The sequence below is a fragment of the Oncorhynchus gorbuscha genome, linkage group LG16 (assembly GCF_021184085.1).
Source record: "Oncorhynchus gorbuscha isolate QuinsamMale2020 ecotype Even-year linkage group LG16, OgorEven_v1.0, whole genome shotgun sequence".
Lineage (NCBI taxonomy): Eukaryota > Metazoa > Chordata > Actinopteri > Salmoniformes > Salmonidae > Oncorhynchus > Oncorhynchus gorbuscha.
In genome coordinates, this window is record NC_060188.1 from 14,242,952 (window position 1) to 14,264,346 (window position 21,395).

The following is a 21,395-nucleotide window of genomic DNA, read 5'->3' on the forward strand; positions in this document are numbered from 1 at the left end:
TTGAAGAGGGTTTTATTCATCAATTCCTAATTATTCTTTGGTCTGTGTATGTTTTTTTCATTGCTCAACCTTTATGGTGGCTTGCAACTGTTTGGGAACCTTTGGTCTATGCCAGAAGTTTTACCTCAAATGTATGACACAAAGACAATAGACCAGTATGATACTGCTTTGTAGTATTTCATTCTAGTTTTACAAGTTACATTCATTTGTACTGTATTTCATTGTCATTTTCAGCTTTTAAGTAGAACATCTGAGCATGGCAGTGAAACTATAGCACAGAGGAATGCTAACATACAGATGTATGTACAACGGTCTATGCATGCATGTATCTTTGCAACAATAATTATTGTATACTGGATCTACATTCTGTGTCTGAGTTATTGTAATTCTAAACATGAATTACAGCACTATCAGCAGAAGATGCCCATATCTCTATTCTTCTCCCTTGATGCCAACATCAAGACTCTTAGCTCAACATTTGTTCACTTGGCATTCTGCCATGTCTGCTTCATCAAGCTCATGTTGCACCTTCCTGAATTTAGCCAAATTGATACTGGTCTGCTCATCCTGTGGTTCACAGAAAATAGATAGATATGAATAAGTTAGAGAGTGGTGATGTGTTGTCCTATTCATTTAATAATACTCTGCACCGTTGTTGCCAATAATATATTGTACTCACCGCCTCCTCACTCTGCCCTTGGTAAGCTTTCACCCTCATCTGCAGCTTGTCGACCAACTCCTGCAGTCTGCCTACATTCTTCTTATCTTCCTCACCCTACAAACCCAGTGTTATTAATTACTCACATATTTTATCATGATTCTGTAAAAGTCAGGAATAAGCAACCTAACATATTTTACCTGATATGTGAACTCCTTGACTTTTCTCTCATATTTTCGCACACCCTTCATGGCTTCCGCACCACATTTCTGCTCTGCATCCTGTTCATTCTCCAGCTCTCTAACCTTGAGTGTAAATAATGTATTACAAAATAATCACAAACTAAGAGAGTGTGAACTGGAAATAAAACATTTATCTTTATTCTTACTCTGGTCTCTAGTTTCTGGAGCTCTTTTTTTCCACATTTCAGGGCTAACTGCTCAGCTTCATCCAGACGCTGCAGCAAGTCTAACAGAGACCTCCAGGTTCTTCTTCATCCTCTCCATGTGAGCACTGGTGTCCTGCTCCTTCTTCAGCTCCTCAGCCATCATGGCAGCCTATCGATACAGCATTTGTAATCAACATTGTTAAAGCAGACTTAATTTGGGCTGAGATTTACACTGAGTTCGGACTTACATCTATAATAGCCTTTTTTAGCTTTCTCATCTGCATTTCTTGCTTCTTGGACTGCATCTTCCACCTCTGATTGCAGCTGAGTTATGTCAGACTCCATCTTCTTTTTTTGTGCTGATGAGACCAGTGTTCTGTTAAATGAGTAAAGAGATAAGGTAACACAATAAGTTCAATTGCTACATTTCACTCAAGGCCAAAGTTCTGAATTGTTTATGGGGCCTCACCTGAGAGTGCAACAGGTGCATCCTTTTGCTCATGTCGACCAGCTCCTCCTCGGCCAGTTTACGGCACCGCTCTGACTGCTCTAGTGTTGCCCTCATCTCCTCAATCTCTGCCATCATCAGTGTATTGCAGCATTCTACAATGGCCAGCTGCTTCTTCAAGTCCTCCTGCCAATGGAGGGCATTATCCAAATGGACCGGAGTGTCCTGAAACAGAAAGGTCATGAATAAGTCCAATACCCACTGACTAGGACTTTGATAGAGACGGTGAGTGTTATGGTTGAAAAGAAAAATGGGTTTCTGGAATCAAACACTAACTTTGAGCTGGCCCGGGATGTTTCTGAGCTGCTTGGTAGCATCAGCTGCTTGGTGGTTGGCATGGCCCAGCTGAATCTCCAACTCATTTAGGTCCCCTTCCATCTTCTTCTTGACTCGGACGGCATCGGTTCTGCTGTGGGTCTCAGAATCTAGAGCACTCTGCAGGGTGTCCACGGTCCTCTGATGGTTCCTCTTCAGCAGATCTATTTCCTCATCTTTCTCTGCCACCTTTCTGTCAACCTCTGACTTGATCTGGTTCAACTCCAGTTGAAGGTCGAGCATCTTGGCCTCTTCATGTTCATGGGAGGACTAGAAGAAGACAAGTGCACAGAACAGAAACATTTGCGGTCATATTCAAATAATACATGCAGGGGAATGCACAGTATGTGTGAGAAAATGGCAAACCTCTTCTTCAAGAGTTGTTTGGGTGTCCATCTTGTCCTGTTCAGCTTGTTTCGCTGCCTTTTCCAGTTCATGGAAGGTCTTTGCAGACTGTCCCACTTGCTCAGTGTTATCTGTTATTTCCTCTGAAAATTGACAAAGCAATATGTTTGTTACATGCAGACCTATAAGCTAAAACTCATACATACATTCTATGAGGATATGTTATGATTTTCGAGGGTGATGATGATCATACGTTGAAGGTTCTTATTCTCTCTCTTCATGTTCTCTAAGTGATCCAGGGCTTCATCTTGAATAGGTCTGTGCTCAGAGACCTGGACTCCCTTCGTGAGCCATCCAGCTCAGACCAGGTCTCTTCATACTTCTGTTTCCATTCAGCAAGATCCTGATGTTAAAAAAAATCACATGAAATTCAATCCAATTGTTGAGACCGAACCACACCACAGTCTTTAGTAATTGAGACAATAGAGAAGTCTGATATGAAATATGATTATTTTTTCAAAGCTCCTCTGTTTCTTGTCCAGGGTGACAATGGCTGAACTGGACCTCTACATATCAACCATGAGGTCCTCCACCTCTGCTTGTAGTCTCTGCTGGTAGTCTCTGCTGGTAGTCTCTGCTGGTAGTCTCTGCTGGTCTTCTCCATTGAGGCACACTTAGTATTCATTGTCTCTGTCTGCTCTTCAGAATCCTGGAGGCGTTGGGCAAACTTCCTCCTTAAAAGGGGAACAAACAGTAGTAAATCAATTGATTAATTAATGAATGTATGTTACAAAATAATATATGTTTTACCCATCAGTACACTAGCTTAGCATCCTCAAGTTCCTCAGTGCGCTGGATGGCAGCAGTCTCATACTTGGTTCTCCGCAGAGCTACCTCACTGTTGGCCTTGGACATGCTGCGCTGCAGCTCAGCCTTGGACTCCTGCTCCTCCTCATACTGCTCCCGGAGCAGGTCACAGTCATGGTGGGTGGACTGTAAAACCATGGGCCAGGGCATTCTTAGCCTAAAGCCAGAGACAATTCATAAAGTTAGTCTTAGCTTATATCGTCGTTGTGAAATAATTATAGCTTGTAATTGGCAAGAGTTTGTCTAACCTTAACTTCCTCCTCCAAAAGTCTCTTCAGCTCTTCAATCTGTTGACTTATCACTAGTTTCAATCTGCTCAGCTGGGACACAGTTAGCTCCTTCTCCCCATGCTGGCGTTTGAGCTCACCTATTCAAGAGATATTGTAAAAGTAGCACACTAGCAGCGTAGTTCTCAAACTATGTATCAAGTCCTTCATGTAAATGGGATTTACCTGAATCTTACCATTTTCTGTTTGCAAGTGAGCATTCAGGGCAGTGTAATCATTTAGACACTCATGGGCCTCGTCAAATTTGTTATTATACTCATTACTTTGGTCTTCAAGAGTTCTGCAGTCTCTCAAGGTTAGCCTAAAATGTTCAAAATAAAAACAGACAAAATGCTCTAACAGTAAGTAACCAGTGTATCCAACCTGGACTCAGGGGTAGACGTAACATAGTAAATGTAAATGTTATGTTTCGTATGGTATGTATTCATTTGCAGATGTCAATCATCCATTTCTATGATATGTCGCAAATTGTGTTATGTTACGAATTTACAAATTCCAATTTTATGTGGCTAATGTTAGCTAGGCTATGATTTAAGTTTTGGGTTAGGAGTTAGGTTAAAGTTAGGGTTAGCTATCAGAAAAGTAGGAAGTGTTCCATGGACCCTACATGGAAAGGCAGAATTCTGTCTGGTCAGGCAACCTTGAGAGCAAACAACCCACATTACATGTTTCAAACCTTTACATACCTGGTGTTTTGGTCTCATTTGGGATGATGCATCTCACAAAAAGGGGATGTGTGGACCTCAGGTTAGACATAAGCTTGTTGAGATTTTCCTGAGAGAAGGTTATGAAATTATCAAAAATAATGAACAAGCAAAACAATGCTCACTGAATTGTGCATGGAAATGTTCTGGAGTCTACATACGATCATTAGATGGATCTACATGTTCATAGGAGTAGGAGGAAACAGTTTTACCCTGAAAAGTGCAGAGACAGTCTGGAAAGAGGACCCCTTCTTTTTGCTCCTCTTTGGTTTCTATCAGCTACAGAAAGAGAGACATAAAACAATTATATTTCAACTCAAGGTCATTTTTCACTGATGTCTTATAATGCTGATGTAAACTCACCATCAACTAAGACAAACGTTGCAAACAACTGAGACAATAGTGTGTTGTACAACTGTGTTGTACCACAGTGTCATTCAGTGGGTCCTTGTTCTTCTCCAACCAGCCACCAATGTTGTAGTCCACAGTGCCAGCGTAGTGCACCAGGGTGAAGTGGGCCTCTGCCTTGGCTTTGGCAGACTTGGGCTTCTGGAAGTTGCTGTTCTTTCCAAGATGCTGATCGTAGAGTTTGTTCTTGAAGGAGCAGTCTGTTGCCTTTGGAAACATGCATTCTTCTTCAAGGATGGATAAAATACCCATTGGCTGTGGAAGATTTAGTGTAACGGGTTTAGAAGAACCAAGGTTCATTGTTTTGATCATGTCTGTCTACTAAATTTCAACATTTTGCTTGTAACCTTTTGAATTACTGTCAATAAACAGATGTTTTTCAACTCTGTCCTGTTGATCCTAGCTTACTGAATCCATTAACAGTTAGACTGTAAAGAGTGACTTAAAGGAAGGCTGAAAAGGTCACAATACCTTCTCAATAAACTCAATGCAGGCAGCCAAGTGCATACCAAAGTCAATGAACTCCCAGTCTATTCCTTCCTTCTTGTATTCCTCTTGTTCCAACACAGACATGTGGTGATTGAAAAACTATTGCAGTTTCTCATTAGTGAAGTTGATGCAGAGCTGTTCCAGGCTGTTCATCTACATGGTTTACAAAATTAAATTAAATAACATACAATCAATTATTATGTTGTTGTAAATGTGTTTCAAATGAAGAGTCCACTCATACCTCAAATATCTCAAATCCTGCCATGTCCAGAATGCCAATAAAATGCTGTCTGGGCAATTTGGTGTCTAGCTGCTGGTTTATTCTGGTCACCATCCACAAGAACAGTTTATCATACACTGCCTTAGACAGGACACCACCCATGGAGTTATTCACCTGCAAATGAGACAAAACACATTTTAGGACAATTAAAATTTGTGAGAGTTGGTTGAGGGTCACTCATGTCTGTACACACTTCAATGTAGTTGTCATACCTGTTGAACTGTCTGTCCTTCGGTGACATATTCATTCCCGACCTTCACTCTGGGATAGCACACAGCCTTCAGTAAATCAGCAGAGTTCAGGCCCATGAGGTAGGCGACTTTGTCAGCCATTATTGGATACACGAGACAAAAAATATGAGTGGATTCTGGCTGTGAATAAGTGAAGATTTAATTAGAATTTCTAAATAAGTCAAAATCAAAGACTGCTGACCCTCAGTGCCATCAGGCTCTGCCTGTTCCTCACGCTGCTTCTGCTTGAACGTCATGTTCCCATGATGCATCACAGCACCAGTCAGTTTCTCCTCTGCATTGAAGCCTAGGATATCAATGGCACTCTATTGGGGCAGATATTGGAGCTCAGTCAAACACATATAAACATTTAATCAGTCCCTAAGACAATCTTATACAGTACAGTTGAGGGCTTTCTATTATGTTTTCAATGTAGTTATTTTCCAAGCTGTGTGGGTAACATAAAGATATGCGATATAAGGTATAGGTGGACTAACATCTGTGACCATGAGCTCTTCTGTGTCATTGATGCTTTGCACTGTTATTTCCCCCGGACTGATGAAAGGATTGGTGATGATGAGCAGCATCTCTGGTCAACATGATACAGAAGGTGTATAGTTATATTGGTGTTGGAGGCTGAACTTACAGTACAGCACATTTTCCAGATGGCATATTCCAGACCTCTTTTTAGATGCAAAACATTTAAAGGGGCAATCTGCAGTTCAAACAACAAAGTGGTTAACCTACCACTGTTTTTGGTAAACAGTTGAGGGATGGGGCTGGGGAAATATAACCACTCTCAAATTCGTGGACAGAGCTATGGATGTGGGGACTGACTCGGCTATACAGTTTTTTTATTTACAATTACATTGTTTTACTCCATTGTTCGTAAACAATCTTATATTTTGGGTTCTGATGGGGAACGACAGTTGACCTAGCTCATGAGGCATTTATTCTTCAAGAATCAATGGGTGTATATCATTAATTTAAAAGTACACAAATGGATGTAGCAATCACAGATTGGCCCCCTAAAGAAACCAATAACCTTACAGTCCAAAACTACAATTACTGTGTATGGCTTTACATATATCCACCAGCTAGAATTACTCAACTTGCCAATTAACTCAGGCTTCTTAATGGACATGATCTGGTAGAGATGTGATAACTCCTTTCTGCTAGGAGCTGAAACGTTACCCTGGATTTTTCCAATTGGTCTAAAGGAGGAAATCATAGAAATCATGGGACATCTTGTTCCAATCCAGAGCAATGGCCTTGTATTTGCAAAGAAAATAGGCAAGCAAACTCACAAGTCTCAATATCAACTGAGGACAGCTTCCCCTTTGTTCCAAAGTGGATGCGGATTAATTTTCCCTGTATGTTTCCCAAATATTAAATTGTTTTTAAATTGTCACATTTCAGGTAAGGTGACTGGTTTATGAATGCATGCCTGACTATATGTTAACCCTATATGCTCATACTGTATGTTGATCAAACACACTCAAAAAGCGAGAAGAGTTGTCGTTCCTCACAGTCTTGGCATTCCCAAAAGCCTCCAGCAGAGGGTTAGCCTGGATGATTAGATCCTCCAGGGTTCCCTTTGAGAATAAAAGTGTTGGCAAGTATGAGTAAAAGCACTTGACAGTAAATGCAATAGAAATTACTTTTGCAACAGAAAATGCAAGAGGGAACTATATACATCTTATGTTAATGTAACATGAGTATGGATAGAACCTGAATTTTTCCATTGATTTCCTTCTTCTTATCACTTCCTCCAGCCATTGCGATTGTGGTAAAATACTGGATGACTCGCTTGGTGTTTACAGTCTTCCCTGCACCAGATTCTCCACTGTCAAAATCAAGATTGAACAACACAATTGAGTGTAATAATGCAAACTTTCCTAGTAAATCCAGTTCTTTACAGAGGCAGACAATTAGTAACAGCATGTGCAAAAGTACATACGTGATAAGGATGGACTGGTTTTCACGATCTGTTGAAAGAAAATGGTGGTGGTGGAAAAAAAAGTTGTGGAAAAACTATCCCATTTTCATACTTGAAGTAAAGATGCCTTAATAGAAAATGACTCAAGTAAAAGCGAAAGTCACCCAGTAAAATCTACTTGAGTAAAAGTCCAAAAGTATTTTTTTAAAATATATATATATATATACTTAATCATCAAAAGTAAATGTAATTGCTCAAATATACTTAATTATCAAAAGTAAAAGTATAAATAATTTCAATTTCTTTATATCAAGAAAACCAGACGGCACGATTTTCTTGTTTTTAAAATGTATGGATAGCCAGAAATCATTTACAAACAAAGCATTTGTGTTTAGTGAGTCCGCCAGGTCAGATGCAGTAGGGATGACCAGGGATTTTCTCTTTAAGTGAGTTAATTATACAATTTTCATTTCCTACTAAGCATTCAAAATGTAACGAGTACTTTTGGGTGTCAGGGCAAATGTATGGAATAGAAAGTACATTATTGTCTTTAGGAATGTAGTGGAGTAAAAGTAGAAGTTGTCAAAAATAGAAATAGTAAAGTACACCCCAAAAAACTACAGAAGTAGTACTTTCAAGTATTTTTACTTAAGAACTTTACACCACTGGATAAAATTGCCACAATATGATACATCATGAAATGAAGATTATACCTGTTAGCATAAACTGATAGGCATTATCAGAGATGGAGAAAATGTGGGGTGGGACCTCCTTGCGCTTCTTGCACTGATAGCCAGCCACCTCCTCTGGGTTGTAGACCGGGAGCCACTTATAGGGGTTCACAGTCACACAGAACAGCCCAGAGTAGGTCTGCAATAGGGGAACAACTCAGGTTATGTCATTCATGACATTGATTGAACCCATTAAACTAGTTGGTAGATGTTTGATTGACAATGCAATTAGAAGATGTACGTATGACTGAGTTGAAATGTAATCTGTGTCTGCTTACATAGATCATCCAAGCAGCGCAGTGCTCTTTGAGGTTGCACAGCACGGCTGGCTCATGGAGATGGGTCAACGTGACCATGTCCTCGATCTTGGCAAATTTAGGAGGGTTCATGGGGCTGATGTCATCCGGATTCACTGTGACAACCTGCAACATGATCAAATAAAGGAGAGGGCAGTTAGGGGAGGCAAGTTTCCATTCAAATAACGACCCAGTTGCATTCTAGAATAACAACTGGATGAAACTGCATGGAAATCATTCCACGGTGGCATAATACACTTTTTTATTTAGCATCCAAAAGGCTTAGAAATGACATGTACTCTGAATTTCAGTCACTCTCACATAGTAAGTCAAATATATCATGCTTTCCCACTGGGCAAACACTGGTTGAATGTTGTTTCCAAGTCATTTCAACAACAAAAATTGTATGCAATGACGTTGAATCAATGTGGAAAACTGATTGAATTTGAAAAAAGTCATCAACGTAAGTGAATATTGTCTTTTCTTAACACAACTGTGAACCATGGTGGAATGTTTTGTTGACATCACTTTGAATTCAGGTTAGCTGACAACTCAACCAAATGTAAATAAAAACTAGACGTTAAACTTACGTCTGTGCCCAGTGGGTTAGAACATAGCTGTATGGTCAGATGTTCTAGACCATTTGATATGTACTCACCCTCCCATCCTCAGTCTCCACTATGACCTTGGAGATGTCTTGGCTCTTGATTTTGCCTTTCACATACTCCATCTTTAGATCTGCCACAAAGCAGGCTGTTTTGGCATCAAATGTCTTGACCTGTGCCGCAATCCTCTCCTGCTCCGGCTTGCGGAGGTACGAGGCAGTCTATATTCCTTGAGAAGATCCAATAAACATCAAAGGCCTAAGTATATGATTTGGTCTATTCTTACCTGAGTGTTGCAGTTACAAAATCTATGATCACATTAGGACAACCCCTGGTGTTTCAGAAAAGTGACAAAGACTGTATGGATGCTCTCTCTCTATGGATGCAACCTCTATTTTTGTTAAATGTTGGCTGTCTCAACAGTACGCCAAAGACATACCTCCCATGCTCTGCTGTCATCGCACTAAGAATACTTTTTATAAGGGATGGCTTGTTTTTTTTTCTATTTGCTTGACAGCTTCTCTGTATTTGTATAAAAATCAAATCTGGCTCATACGCCACCGTGGAAAAGTAAAGTATGTCCATTTTGTATTTTCAACTGTCTATCTATAGCTGTATTGTGTCACATTTAAATGTTTTCAATTGTAACCCTGCAGCCTGTCCATTAAAACGCAATGATGGCTAAGGATGGCAGTTTAGAGGGCTTGGGTTCAGACACGACATTCCTCATTTTCTGGGATCAGGGAAGATTAGGTTTGTTAGGGCATTGCTCAGATTTTGGCATTGGGCGACTGGGATCACGGTCATTTAGGGCTCACTGGGAGGGCATGGCCCGATACGGGCTTGGGTTGACAGGTGGCAGTTAGCACGTTCCAGACAGACAGAGACATGTCCGTCTGCTGTGTATTCCATTGTCATTCAAAGACCTGAGACGAAGAGATATTATCAAAAACCTTTTCAGTTTTGCTTTCTATTGACCTAATGCTAAACTGAGGTACTGTTGCTCTATGAGATTGGATTGAGTCACAGTGACCAATACATAAATGTGCAATAAAAATGAAACATACTGACACAGCATATTTGACACAGGAATGAACAAAAATCATCTGAACAAAAATGATCGACTAAACTGAATACCAGAGGCATTTGTCGACTCTATAATGAAGCACGCTGAAGAAATACAAGAATTCTGACAATACAAACATCTAAGTTGCTTCCAAATGTGATGATGCTACATGTAGTAAAACGCTTTACAGACGACCTGAATATATCTCATACAAAAGCAGCCCATGCCTCACCATGGCTTCAAAAAAATCCAGGCCTCCGTTTATGCATATACAGGTGGCATTTCAAGAATGCAATGTCAAACAATACAATACATTCAGAGTGATGTAGATGTTTCAATTGGTTTATGTTCCGTTTATTCCTGCGTGTGGCAGTGTGCAAGAACAATTATAAATTCTATGAAATAAACATTTTACTGATTCAAATTCAAACTTATTTTGAAAACAAAATTGACTGATATACTGTTGTACATACATTTTAAGCACAAAATTATCTCTGGCCCAGGGTGTTAGTGCACATTAGTAAAGGAACGGTCACCAACGCCCTGGACCAGAGCTAGCACAACATATAGGATCTTGACATCCCATTTAGAGACTAGATCAGGGGTGTCAAACTCATTCCATGGAGGGCCAAGGCTTTTAGTTTTTCCTTTCAATTAAGACCTAGACAACCAGGTATGGGGACATTCTAACTAATTAGTGACCTTAATTCATTGATCAACAACATGGAAAGAGTGAAAAGCCACAGACACCCGGCCCTCCGTGGAATGAGTTTGGCACCTGTGGACTAGACAGATGCTGCCTCATCATCAGGTAGTTTAGTTTAGACTGTTTGTCTGATATCATGCACTCCATTGGACAAGCTCCTAACCACGCATCAGTTAGACTGTAAACTGACTGGCATAGAAGTGCTGTGGTCATAATCATGACCCTCCACAGTTCCCTCTAAAACTCATGGGATGTCACATGCAGTCGACAATAGAACTCCAACGCCTGCATTCTTTCTATCAATTTCCTTTATATCTATTGATTAACTCAGCTGCGCACGATGCTAAACAATTTCTTTAGACTTACACTCTATGCATGATCCTATTCTATCCTATAAACATGTTACAAAGAACATTTATCTGTAAAACGTCAAATGAATGTGTCAATTGTCTCCAAGGAAAGAGTCAGTAGAGTTGTACGGTGTGTGGGCCATTCACTTTCATAAACTATGGCAAACTGACACTGCATCAAAGCCAACCTAATTGGTGATTTAATATCCCATGAATGTCATTTGAAGGGCTGGCAACGGCTGTGGGTATAATTGGTCATGGACAGGCAGTAGGCACGCTACCACTGGCTATGCTGACCTCCACGTTATAGTAGAGTATGTACATTGACTGTGTCAAGGACACTGCAAGATTGTGGGAATTTGAAGTCACAGTGCGAACGTGAGGAAGTAAGGAGACAATCCCCGTCGGCTGGTTCTGTCCGAGACAGACTGATGCCTGCCCCTGGTGGAAAATGAATCTGAGGACGGATATATCTGCCTTAGATTAGAGGGTCAACGGACAGGAGACCACAAAATAAAGCTGCTGATAAGCACTTCTAGTCTGAAAGGACACCCAGTTTTAGGGGGACTGTCTCAGACAAGACATCCACAGGGACAGACACTGATCGTATCATCAAACTCAACTCTCCAGGGCAACAGTGTACATTGAATAAGGCACAAGGGACTCCTGTCCAATTTTGCAAAGAGACGGGCATTTACTGTAGGTTGGACACAAATCAAGATATGGAATGGTTCAGTGGGTGAATTCATGAGCATACAAGATAAAACTCTCATAAAGGATGATTTGATACTTTGACAGCTGAAAGGTGACCTCTTCTCATCTAGAAGAGTATTCTTCCCAGTAATCACAAACCACCAACCAGCCAGGAATGAGTGGAGTGCTTTGCCAAAGAGTGCTGAATAACTGCTGTGCTCTCCCTAGTTCAGGTTAACAAGGGGGAACTCGACAGGGTCTTGCCTAAAATACAGTCATCAGCTGCGTATTCAGTTTGCAAGGATATTGAGAAATAATTTGTATGTATTATAAAACACAAATAAATTATGAGTGTGTGTGTGTGTGTGTGTGTAACTTCAACAAAAATTATATGTTACTATGAGCCAGTCATGCATCTATGGCTATAACCAGAAATAGAGGCTCCGGTGATTACCATTTATTTGCAGAACAATGCGCCCAGTCAAGACACTGGCCTGGCTGTCATATCAATAGCAACATGATTACAAATCAAGCTGTTAAATTAATTATCTAGGACAGTACTCTTGAAAACTAATACAAACAACCTTAAACTCTGACCAGCATGTGTTTGCCACTAGGAACAGGCTAGTCTACAATATGGTTGCACAAAGTGAAGCCCTGATAACCTGCATGGTAGCCTACGACTACAAGGGCAGTAAAAAATAAATAATAAGACACAGACATAACTGTAAGTCCAAGTTTAATAAATTAAACATTACTTTGGAAATTCAGTTGAAATATGACGGATTTATGAATAGTACAAATTGAGTAACCAAAGAGTTATAACAGTGCATAAATGTTTCTGGTGTCACTGAGACGAGTCCAGGTATTGGGCCAGACTTAACAGCAAGGCTAAAAAGAAGAATTCGTGTAAAGGAAGTAAAGCCGAACTCTAACTGCACAACGACAACGATTCATGTTTTTTTCCATTAGGAGTGTCCAAGGGTAAACACTGGAAACCTTCAGCAGGACCTTCAGTCCTGCTGGGCCAGAGGCTGCTGGGCCAGAGGCTGCTGGGCCAGAGGCTGCTGGGCCAGAGGCTGCTCACGGTCTCTGAAGGCTGTGGGAGGCACACAAGAGGTGTTCCCAGACACAGACAGTGCACTTGACCAGTTCTCCTTCATCTCACCTCTTAATTCCCCTTCTTGTACTTCCTCATGTGTGATGCGATGGAAGAGGAGATCTCAGCGCTCCTCTTGTTCTGTCCAAAATACTCTTTGAACTCTCCGTCCGGACCAACCAGGTACATGATGATTGTGTGATCGACCTGCAGTCAAGAATAAAAGGAGGTTTCATTTAGATATCAATTCAGCTGGGAAAAGTGGGAATATCGACTTTACAATGAATAAATGAGAGTTCTGAATAAGGGCAGGATCAGACGATGAACTCACAATGTAGTCGTTGTCTTCATCCTTTGGTCCCTGGCTGTAGTAGACTCTGTAGGCTCGAGAGACCTGGTCAATTTGGGCCATTGTCCCAGTCAGGCCAATGAGCTTAGGGGAGAACTCTGGGGATAGAGGACAGAGGGGGAATGTTATTGTTCCACCAATGTGAGTCTAAGCCCCCCTTTTACCATAACATGGAAGCTACAGTAGTTAATATCTTGTTCTCTTTACCTTTCACATATGTCCCCATGGCCTCAGGTGTGTCCCTGTCAGGATCAATGGTGATGAGGATGGGGGTCAGGTTTGGAAGAGACTGTATCCTGTCTGGGAAACATGGAAAGAGATGATGTTGATCACAACAAATCTCCTGTACATCCCAGGGTTGTAGCATTAACATTATGCTTTGTGACAACATGATATGAGTGACTGACTGGCTACTCACTCAACCATCTAATTGCCATGATATTAATAAATAATATGATGCATCATAAAGAGATGATTAAAATAAAAATACTTTACCTATTTCATCCACCACCTCAATCATTTTCTCGATTTCATCAGGACAGATGTCAGGGCAGTGTGTAAACCCAAAGTAGATAAGGACCCACTGGCTGAGGAAATCCTCACTTTTACAGGGTTTATTATTCTGATCCACAAGAGAGAATGGACCCCCAAGTGCTGGTTTCCCCATGGACTTTGTCCTTTCTCTTTCAATCACTGCAGTGAATGTGTAAAAAAGACAACATAATGTAAAACAGATTGCTACCAACATGTACAGAAACTGACGATTAACTCCAGGAGAAGTTCAGCTCGGAACATAAATTAATGTGTGTAAATCCACTGTTGGGTGTAGCCTACTGCATGATGGTGAGCATGCTAAGAGGTGAAATGCCCTTACATTCTTCTTTTTCCTTCTTGAAATATTTCATTCCGGCAAGGAGAACACCCCCGAATGCAAATGTTATTGCTAATGATTTCCAAGTCACTGGCTGCAGAGGACAGATGAATGGAGACAGGCAGAGCAACAAGGTTAAAGACAAAGCAAAAGGCACTGTGCTTTATTTTATCCATAGACATTAAAACCAGGTTTTATCAGGTGCCCAGACACAGTTGTTTACATATCACTCAGAAATGAATTGATACGTTTACATACCCCTGTCTTTTTGGTTTTATCACCAGAAGGGGGCGGTGGAGGTAAAGACGAGAATGATCTTGAGTCGTAAAAAGACAACCACTGTGATGTCCGACACGTCCAACTCCCGCATAGATTTACCTGTGCAGTGCATGAGTACACACAATATGTTAACATGGTAGATAGGTACAAGGATATCTGTCTTCAAGCTGTTAGTCATTCCGCGCTTCAAACGGTGAACACATTTGATCCTAGTCTGAGTGTTGTGAGCCATGTATGACCTACCAGCCCGTGGACTGTCCGTGGTGAGAGATCTGTGTACGGAGAGCCAGTCTTTCTCGATAAAGCGCGTGTAAAGCTGCAGATTGTGCTCACGCTTTGGTGCGAAATCATACGGTTTAACAGTCGACAACTCAAAGTCTGATACGATACTAGGCCCACTGCCATGATGTTGAGCTAGTTTGTCAAGATCTCAATGCGGAAATGGTGGCAGAATTTTACACAACGTGAATCATGAAAGTAAAAACGCTTTCAAATTCCTGATCTTGGATCAGTATACCTTTAACAAAGATTCTCATTGACCGAGTGGCTCGCAATATCAACTTTTTAAACTGACCCTGGACCTGCCGGCGAACACAGTTATTTCTGTCTGTTGGAACCGGAAATTACGCACCTGAAGTCCTTTTTTTGTACTGGGTTCTCTGGGGGCTACTGACATCTAGCTATTGTAAAACACAGTACAGACAATTAACTTTTCATTGGCAGTAGCCTACTTCTGCTGCCAACTTTAACAAGTTAGGAGCACCAAACACAAAATTAGTTTGATTTAATTCGATTTAAATATAGCCTACATTACTTTTAAAGCACATATTTTTATTTTTATTTTTTATTTCACCTTTATTTAACCAGGTAGGCTAGTTGAGAACAAGTTCTCATTTGCAACTGCGACCTGGCCAAGATAAAGCATAGCAGTGTGAACAGACAACACAGAGTTACACATGGAATAAACAATTAACAAGTCAATAACACAGTAGAAAAAAATGGGCAGTCTATATACAATGTGTGCAAAAGGCAAGAGGAGGTAGGCGAATAATACAATTTTGCAGATTAACACTGGAGTGATAAATGATCAGATGGTCATGTACAGGTAGAGATATTGGTGTGCAAAAGAGCAGAAAAATAAATAAATAAAAACAGTATAAAAACAGTATGGGAATGAGGTAGGTGAAAATGGGTGGGCTATTTTCCTATAGACTATGTACAGCTGCAGCGATCGGTTAGCTGCTCGGATAGCTGATGTTTGAAGTTGGTGAGGGAGATAAAAGTCTCCAACTTCAGCGATTTTTGCAATTTGTTCCAGTCACAGGCAGCAGAGTACTGGAACGAAAGGCGGCCAAATGATGTGTTGGCTTTAGGGATGATCAGTGAGATACACCTGCTGGAGCGCGTGCTACGGATGGGTGTTGCCATCGTGACCAGTGAACTGAGATAAGGCGGAGCTTTACCTAGCATGGACTTGTAGATGACCTGGAGCCAGTGGGTCTGGCGACAAATATGTAGTGAGGGCCAGCCGACTAGAGCATACAAGTCGCAGTGGTGGGTGGTATAAGGTGCTTTAGTGACAAAACGGATGGCACTGTGATAGACTGCATCCATTTCGCTGAGTAGAGTGTTGGAAGCCATTTTGTAGATGACATCGCCGAAGTCGAGGATCGGTAGGATAGTCAGTTTTACTAGGGTAAGCTTGGCAGCGTGAGTGAAGGAGGCTTTGTTGCGGAATAGAAAGCCGACTCTTGATTTGATTTTCGATTGGAGATGTTTGATGTGGGTCTGGAAGGAGAGTTTGCAGTCTAGCCAGACACCTAGGTACTTATAGATGTCCACATATTCAAGGTCGGAACCATCCAGGGTGGTGATGCTAGTCGGGCATGTGGGTGCAGGCAGCGAACGGTTGAAAAGCATGCATTTGGTTTTACTCGCGTTTAAGAGCAGTTGGAGGCCACGGAAGGAGTGCTGTATGGCATTGAAGCTCGTTTGGAGGTTAGATAGCACAGTGTCCAATGACGGGCCGAAAGTATATAGAATGGTGTCGTCTGCGTAGAGGTGGATCAGGGAATCGCCCGCAGCAAGAGCAACATCATTGATATACACAGAGAAAAGAGTCGGCCCGAGAATTGAACCCTGTGGCACCCCCATAGAGACTGCCAGAGGACCGGACAGCATGCCCTCCGATTTGACACACTGAACTCTGTCTGCAAAGTAATTGGTGAACCAGGCAAGGCAGTCATCCGAAAAACCGAGGCTGTTGAGTCTGCCGATAAGAATATAAGAATATGGTGATATCCTGTAGCTATCGAGGCGCAGTTGTGTTAAATAATAATACCTAATTATTTGGAGCCTTGAGTAGGCTACAGTACATGCATTTCTTTCAATTTCGATTTCTGATGCAAAAATAATAATAAAAAGTCATTTATATTTGTTATTAAATTGTTTTATTTGATTGTGATTACACCAGATATCACCACAAGTGCAATGGGTTGCCTACAACAACAAACATGTTCAGAAAGAGAAAAGTATGATTCCAGTAAAAAACGGAAAATGTATCAATCATATACATTCTAATTGATGACATTGTCACTTATTTAGATGTATGGTTTAGCAGGGGTGTTTTTTACATGCGTCTTTTTAAACTATGCATTCATGATTTCCATACTGCCACTGTAGCTAGGTCATATCCTCTTGTAAATGTTCCATCCCGCAGATATGTTGCTCACTCGTCACTGGACCATCTTACATTTAACATTTAAGTCATTTAGCAGACGCTCTTATCCAGAGCGACTTACAAATTGGTGCATTCACCTTATGACATCCAGTGGAACAACCACTTTACAATAGTGCATCTAAATATTTTAAGGGGGAGGGGGTGAGAAGGATTACTTTATCCTATCCTAGGTATTCCTTAAAGAGGTGGGGTTTCAGGTGTCTCCGGAAGGTGGTGATTGACTCCGCTGTCCTGGCGTCATGAGGGAGTTTGTTCCACCATTGGGGAGCCAGAGCAGCGAACAGTTTTGACTGAGCTGAGCGGGAACTGTACTTCCTCAGTGGTAGGGAGGCGAGCAGGCCAGAGGTGGATGAACGCAGTGCCCTTATTTGGGTGTAGGGCCTGATCAGAGCCTGGAGGTACTGAGGTGCCGTTCCCCTCACAGCTCCGTAGGCAAGCACCATGGTCTTGTAGCGGATGCGAGCTTCAACTGGAAGCCAGTGGAGAGAGCGGAGGAGCGGGGTGACGTGAGAGAACTTGGGAAGGTTGAACACTAGTCGGGCTGCGGCGTTCTGGATGAGTTGTAGGGGTTTAATGGCACAGGCAGGGAGCCCAGCCAACAGCGAGTTGCAGTAATCCAGACGGGAGATGACAAGTGCCTGGATTAGGACCTGCGCCGCTTCCTGTGTGAGGCAGGGTCGTACTCTGCGGATGTTGTAGAGCATGAACCTACAGGAACGGGCCACCGCCTTGATGTTAGTTGAGAACGACAGTTTGTTGTCCAGGATCACGCCAAGGTTCTTAGCGCTCTGGGAGGAGGACACAATGGAGTTGTCAACCGTGATGGCGAGATCATGGAACGGGCAGTCCTTCCCGGGAGGAAGAGCAGCTCCGTCTTGCCGAAGTTCAGCATGAGGTGGTGATCCGTCATCCACACTGATATGTCTGCCAGACATGCAGAGATGCGATTCGCCACCTGGTCATCAGAAGGGGAAAGGAGAAGATTAATTGTGTGTCGTCTGCATAGCAATGATAGGAGAGACCATGTGAGGTTATGACAGAGCCAAGTGACTTGGTGTATAGCGAGAATAGGAGAGGGCCTAGAACAGAGCCCTGGGGGACACCAGTGGTGAGTGGTGAGGAGACAGATTCTCGCCACGCCACCTGGTAGGAGCGACCTGTCAGGTAGGACGCAATCCAAGCGTGGGCCGCGCCGGAGATGCCCAACTCGGAGAGGGTGGAGAGGAGGATCTGATGGTTCACAGTATCGAAGGCAGCCGATAGGTCTAGAAGGATGAGAGCAGAGGAGAGAGAGTTAGCTTTAGCGGTGCGGAGCGCCTCCGTGATACAGAGAAGAGCAGTCTCAGTTGAATGACTAGTCTTGAAACCTGACTGATTTGGATCAAGAAGGTCATTCTGAGAGAGATAGCGGGAGAGCTGACCAAGGACGGCACGTTCAAGAGTTTTGGAGAGAAAAGAAAGAAGGGATACTGGTCTGTAGTTGTTGACATCGGAGGGATCGAGTGTAGGTTTTTTCAGAAGGGGTGCAACTCTCGCTCTCTTGAAGACGGAAGGGACGTAGCCAGCGGTCAGGGATAAGTTGATGAGCGAGGTGAGGTAAGGGAGAAGGTCTCCGGAAATGGTCTGGAGAAGAGAGGAGGGGATAGGGTCGAGCGGGCAGGTTGTTGGGCGGCCGGCCGTCACAAGACGCGAGATTTCATCTGGAGAGAGAGGAGAAAGAGGTCAGAGAACAGGGTAGGGCAGTGTGAGCAGAACCAGCGGTGTTGTTTGACTTAGCAAACGAGGATCGGATGTCGTCGATCTTCTTTTCAAAATGGTTGACGAAGTCATCTGCAGAGAGGGAGGAGGGGGGAGGGGGAGGAGGATTCAGGAGGGAGGAGAATGTGGCAAAGAGCTTCCTAGGGTTAGAGGCAGATGCTTGGAATTTAGAGTGGTAGAAAGTGGCTTTAGCAGCAGAGACAGAGGAGGAAAATGTAGAGAGGAGGGAGTGAAAGGATGCCAGGTCCGCAGGGAGGCGAGTTTTCCTCCATTTCCGCTCGGCCTTCCGGAGCCCTGTTCTGTGAGCTCGCATTGAGTCGTCAAGCCACGGAGCGGGAGGGAGGACCGAGCCGGCCTGGAAGATAGGGGACATAGAGAGTCAAAGGATGCAGAAAGGGAGGAGAGGAGGGTTGAGGAGGCAGAATCAGGAGATAGGTTGGAGAAGGTTTGAGCAGAGGGAAGAGATGATAGGATGGAAGAGGAGAGAGTAGCGGGGAGAGAGAGCGAAGGTTGGGACGGCGCGATACCATCCGAGTAGGGGCAGTGTGGGAAGTGTTGGATGAGAGCGAGAGGGAAAAGGATACAAGGTAGTGGTCGGAGACTTGGAGGGGAGTTGCAATGAGGTTAGTGGAAGAACAGCATCTAGTAAAGATGAGGTCGAGCGTATTGCCTGCCTTGTGAGTAGGGGGAAGGTGAGAGGGTGAGGTCAAAAGAGGAGAGGAGTGGAAAGAAGGAGGCAGAGAGGAATGAGTCAAAGGTAGACGTGGGGAGGTTAAAGTCGCCCAGAACTGTGAGAGGTGAGCCGTCCTCAGGAAAGGAGCTTATCAAGGCATCAAGCTCATTGATGAACTCTCCGAGGGGACCTGGAGGGCGATAAATGATAAGGATGTTAAGCTTGAAAGGGCTGGTAACTGTGACAGCATGAAATTCAAAGGAGGCGATAGACAGATGGGTAAGGGGAGAAAGAGAAATGACCACATGGGAGAGATAAGGATCCCTATGCCACCACCCCGCTGACCAGAAGCTCTCGGGGTGTGCGAGAACACGTGGGCGGACGAAGAGAGAGCAGTAGGAGTAGCAGTGTTATCTGTGGTGATCCATGTTTCTGTCAGTGCCAAGAAGTCGAGGGACTGGAGATGAACTCTGCCTTGTTGGCTGCAGATCGGCAGTTCCAGAGGCTACCGGAGACCTGGAACTCCACGTGGGTCGTGCGCGCTGGGACCACCAGATTAGGGTGGCAGCGGCCACGCGGTGTGGAGCGTTTGTATGGTCTGTGCAGAGAGGAGAGAACAGGGATAGACAGACACATAGTTGACAGGCTACAGAAGAGGCTACGCTAATGCAAGGAGATTGGGATGACAAGTGGACTACACGTCTCGAATGTTCAGAAAGTTAAGCTTACGTAGCAAGAATCTTATTGACTAAAATTATTAAAAATGATACAGTACTGCTGAAGTAGGCTAGCTGGCAATGGCTGCGTTGTTGACTTTGTAGGCTAGCTGACAGTGGCTGCGTTGTTGACACTACACTAATCAAGTCGTTCCGTTGAGTGTAGTAGTTTCTACAGTGCTGCTATTCGGGGCTAGCTGGCTAGCTAGCAGTGTTGATTACGTTACGTTGCGTTAAAAGAACGACAATAGCTGGCTAGCTAACCTAGAAAATCGCTCTAGACTACACAATTATCTTTGATACACAGACGGCTATGTAGCTAGCTATGTAGCTAGCTACGATCAAACAAATCAAACCGTTGTGCTGTAATGAAATGAAATGAAAAATGTGATACTACCTGTTGAGCGAAGCGGAATACGACCGGGTTGTTGAGTGCGGAAGTTCTATTCAGTAGACGTTGGCTAGCTGTTGGCTAGCTAGCAGTGTCTCCTACGTTAAGGACGACAAATAGCTGGCTAGCTAACCTCGGTAAATTAAGATAATCACTCTAAGACTACACGCTCTAAACTACACAATTATTTTGGATACGAAGACAGCAAAGACAACTATGTAGCTAGCTAACACTACACTAATCAAGTCGTTCAGTTGAGTGTAATAGTTTCTACAGTGCTGCTATTCGGTAGACGGTGGACGTTTGCTAGCTGGCTAGCTGCTGGGCAGATAGCAGTGTAGACTACGTTAGGACGACGAAATACGAAGTTGCAATAGAAGTGCTGACTGTTTCACTTTGTTCTCCTCTTTCTTTTCCTTTTTCTTCTGTCCTTCTTTTGTCCTTATTTTGTCTTCCTTTCTTCTGTTAACTAGATATTTTTTGTTGTTATTCTTTGTAAGCTAGCTAGCTTCTTCCAGGAGAGTCCCTAGCAACTGCTTAGCAACAAGTAAACAATTCTGCTAGCAATTCACCTAGCTAAGATAACTGTACAATTTTATGAAAAAAATAGTTAATTTTTCAAAAGCCTGTCTTGTTTAGTTTGTTCCTTGTTTT

General features: G+C 42.8%; 1 protein-coding gene and 1 pseudogene across 1 annotated transcript; both read right to left on the reverse strand.

Moving 5' to 3' along the window:
• Positions 1-432: 432 nt before the first annotated feature.
• Positions 433-9,940, reverse strand: LOC123999021 (annotated as a pseudogene).
• Positions 9,941-12,587: 2,647 nt separating this feature from the next.
• On the reverse strand, positions 12,588-15,083 carry LOC124000185 (protein SCO1 homolog, mitochondrial-like). Its single transcript, XM_046306385.1, has 7 exons — positions 14,707-15,083; positions 14,443-14,562; positions 14,188-14,278; positions 13,809-14,006; positions 13,521-13,613; positions 13,296-13,411; positions 12,588-13,171 (listed from the first exon to the last, which is right to left on the reverse strand). The coding sequence occupies exons 1-7, from the start codon at positions 14,866-14,868 to the stop codon at positions 13,037-13,039; spliced, it is 915 nt and encodes a 304-aa protein (XP_046162341.1). The 5' UTR covers positions 14,869-15,083; the 3' UTR covers positions 12,588-13,036.
• Positions 15,084-21,395: the final 6,312 nt, after the last annotated feature.

Bases quoted from the DNA above. Each gene is read 5' to 3' on its own strand.
- LOC124000185 (XM_046306385.1), bottom strand. From the start codon at position 14,868: ATGGCAGTGGGCCTAGTATCGTATCAGACTTTGAGTTGTCGACTGTTA. The intron at 14,279-14,442 runs GTATGTAAACGT...TGTCCTCTGCAG, and splicing joins ATAAAACCAAAAAGACAGGG to CCAGTGACTTGGAAATCATT. The intron at 13,412-13,520 runs GTAAAGAGAACA...CTCTATCCCCAG, and splicing joins CATGGGGACATATGTGAAAG to AGTTCTCCCCTAAGCTCATT.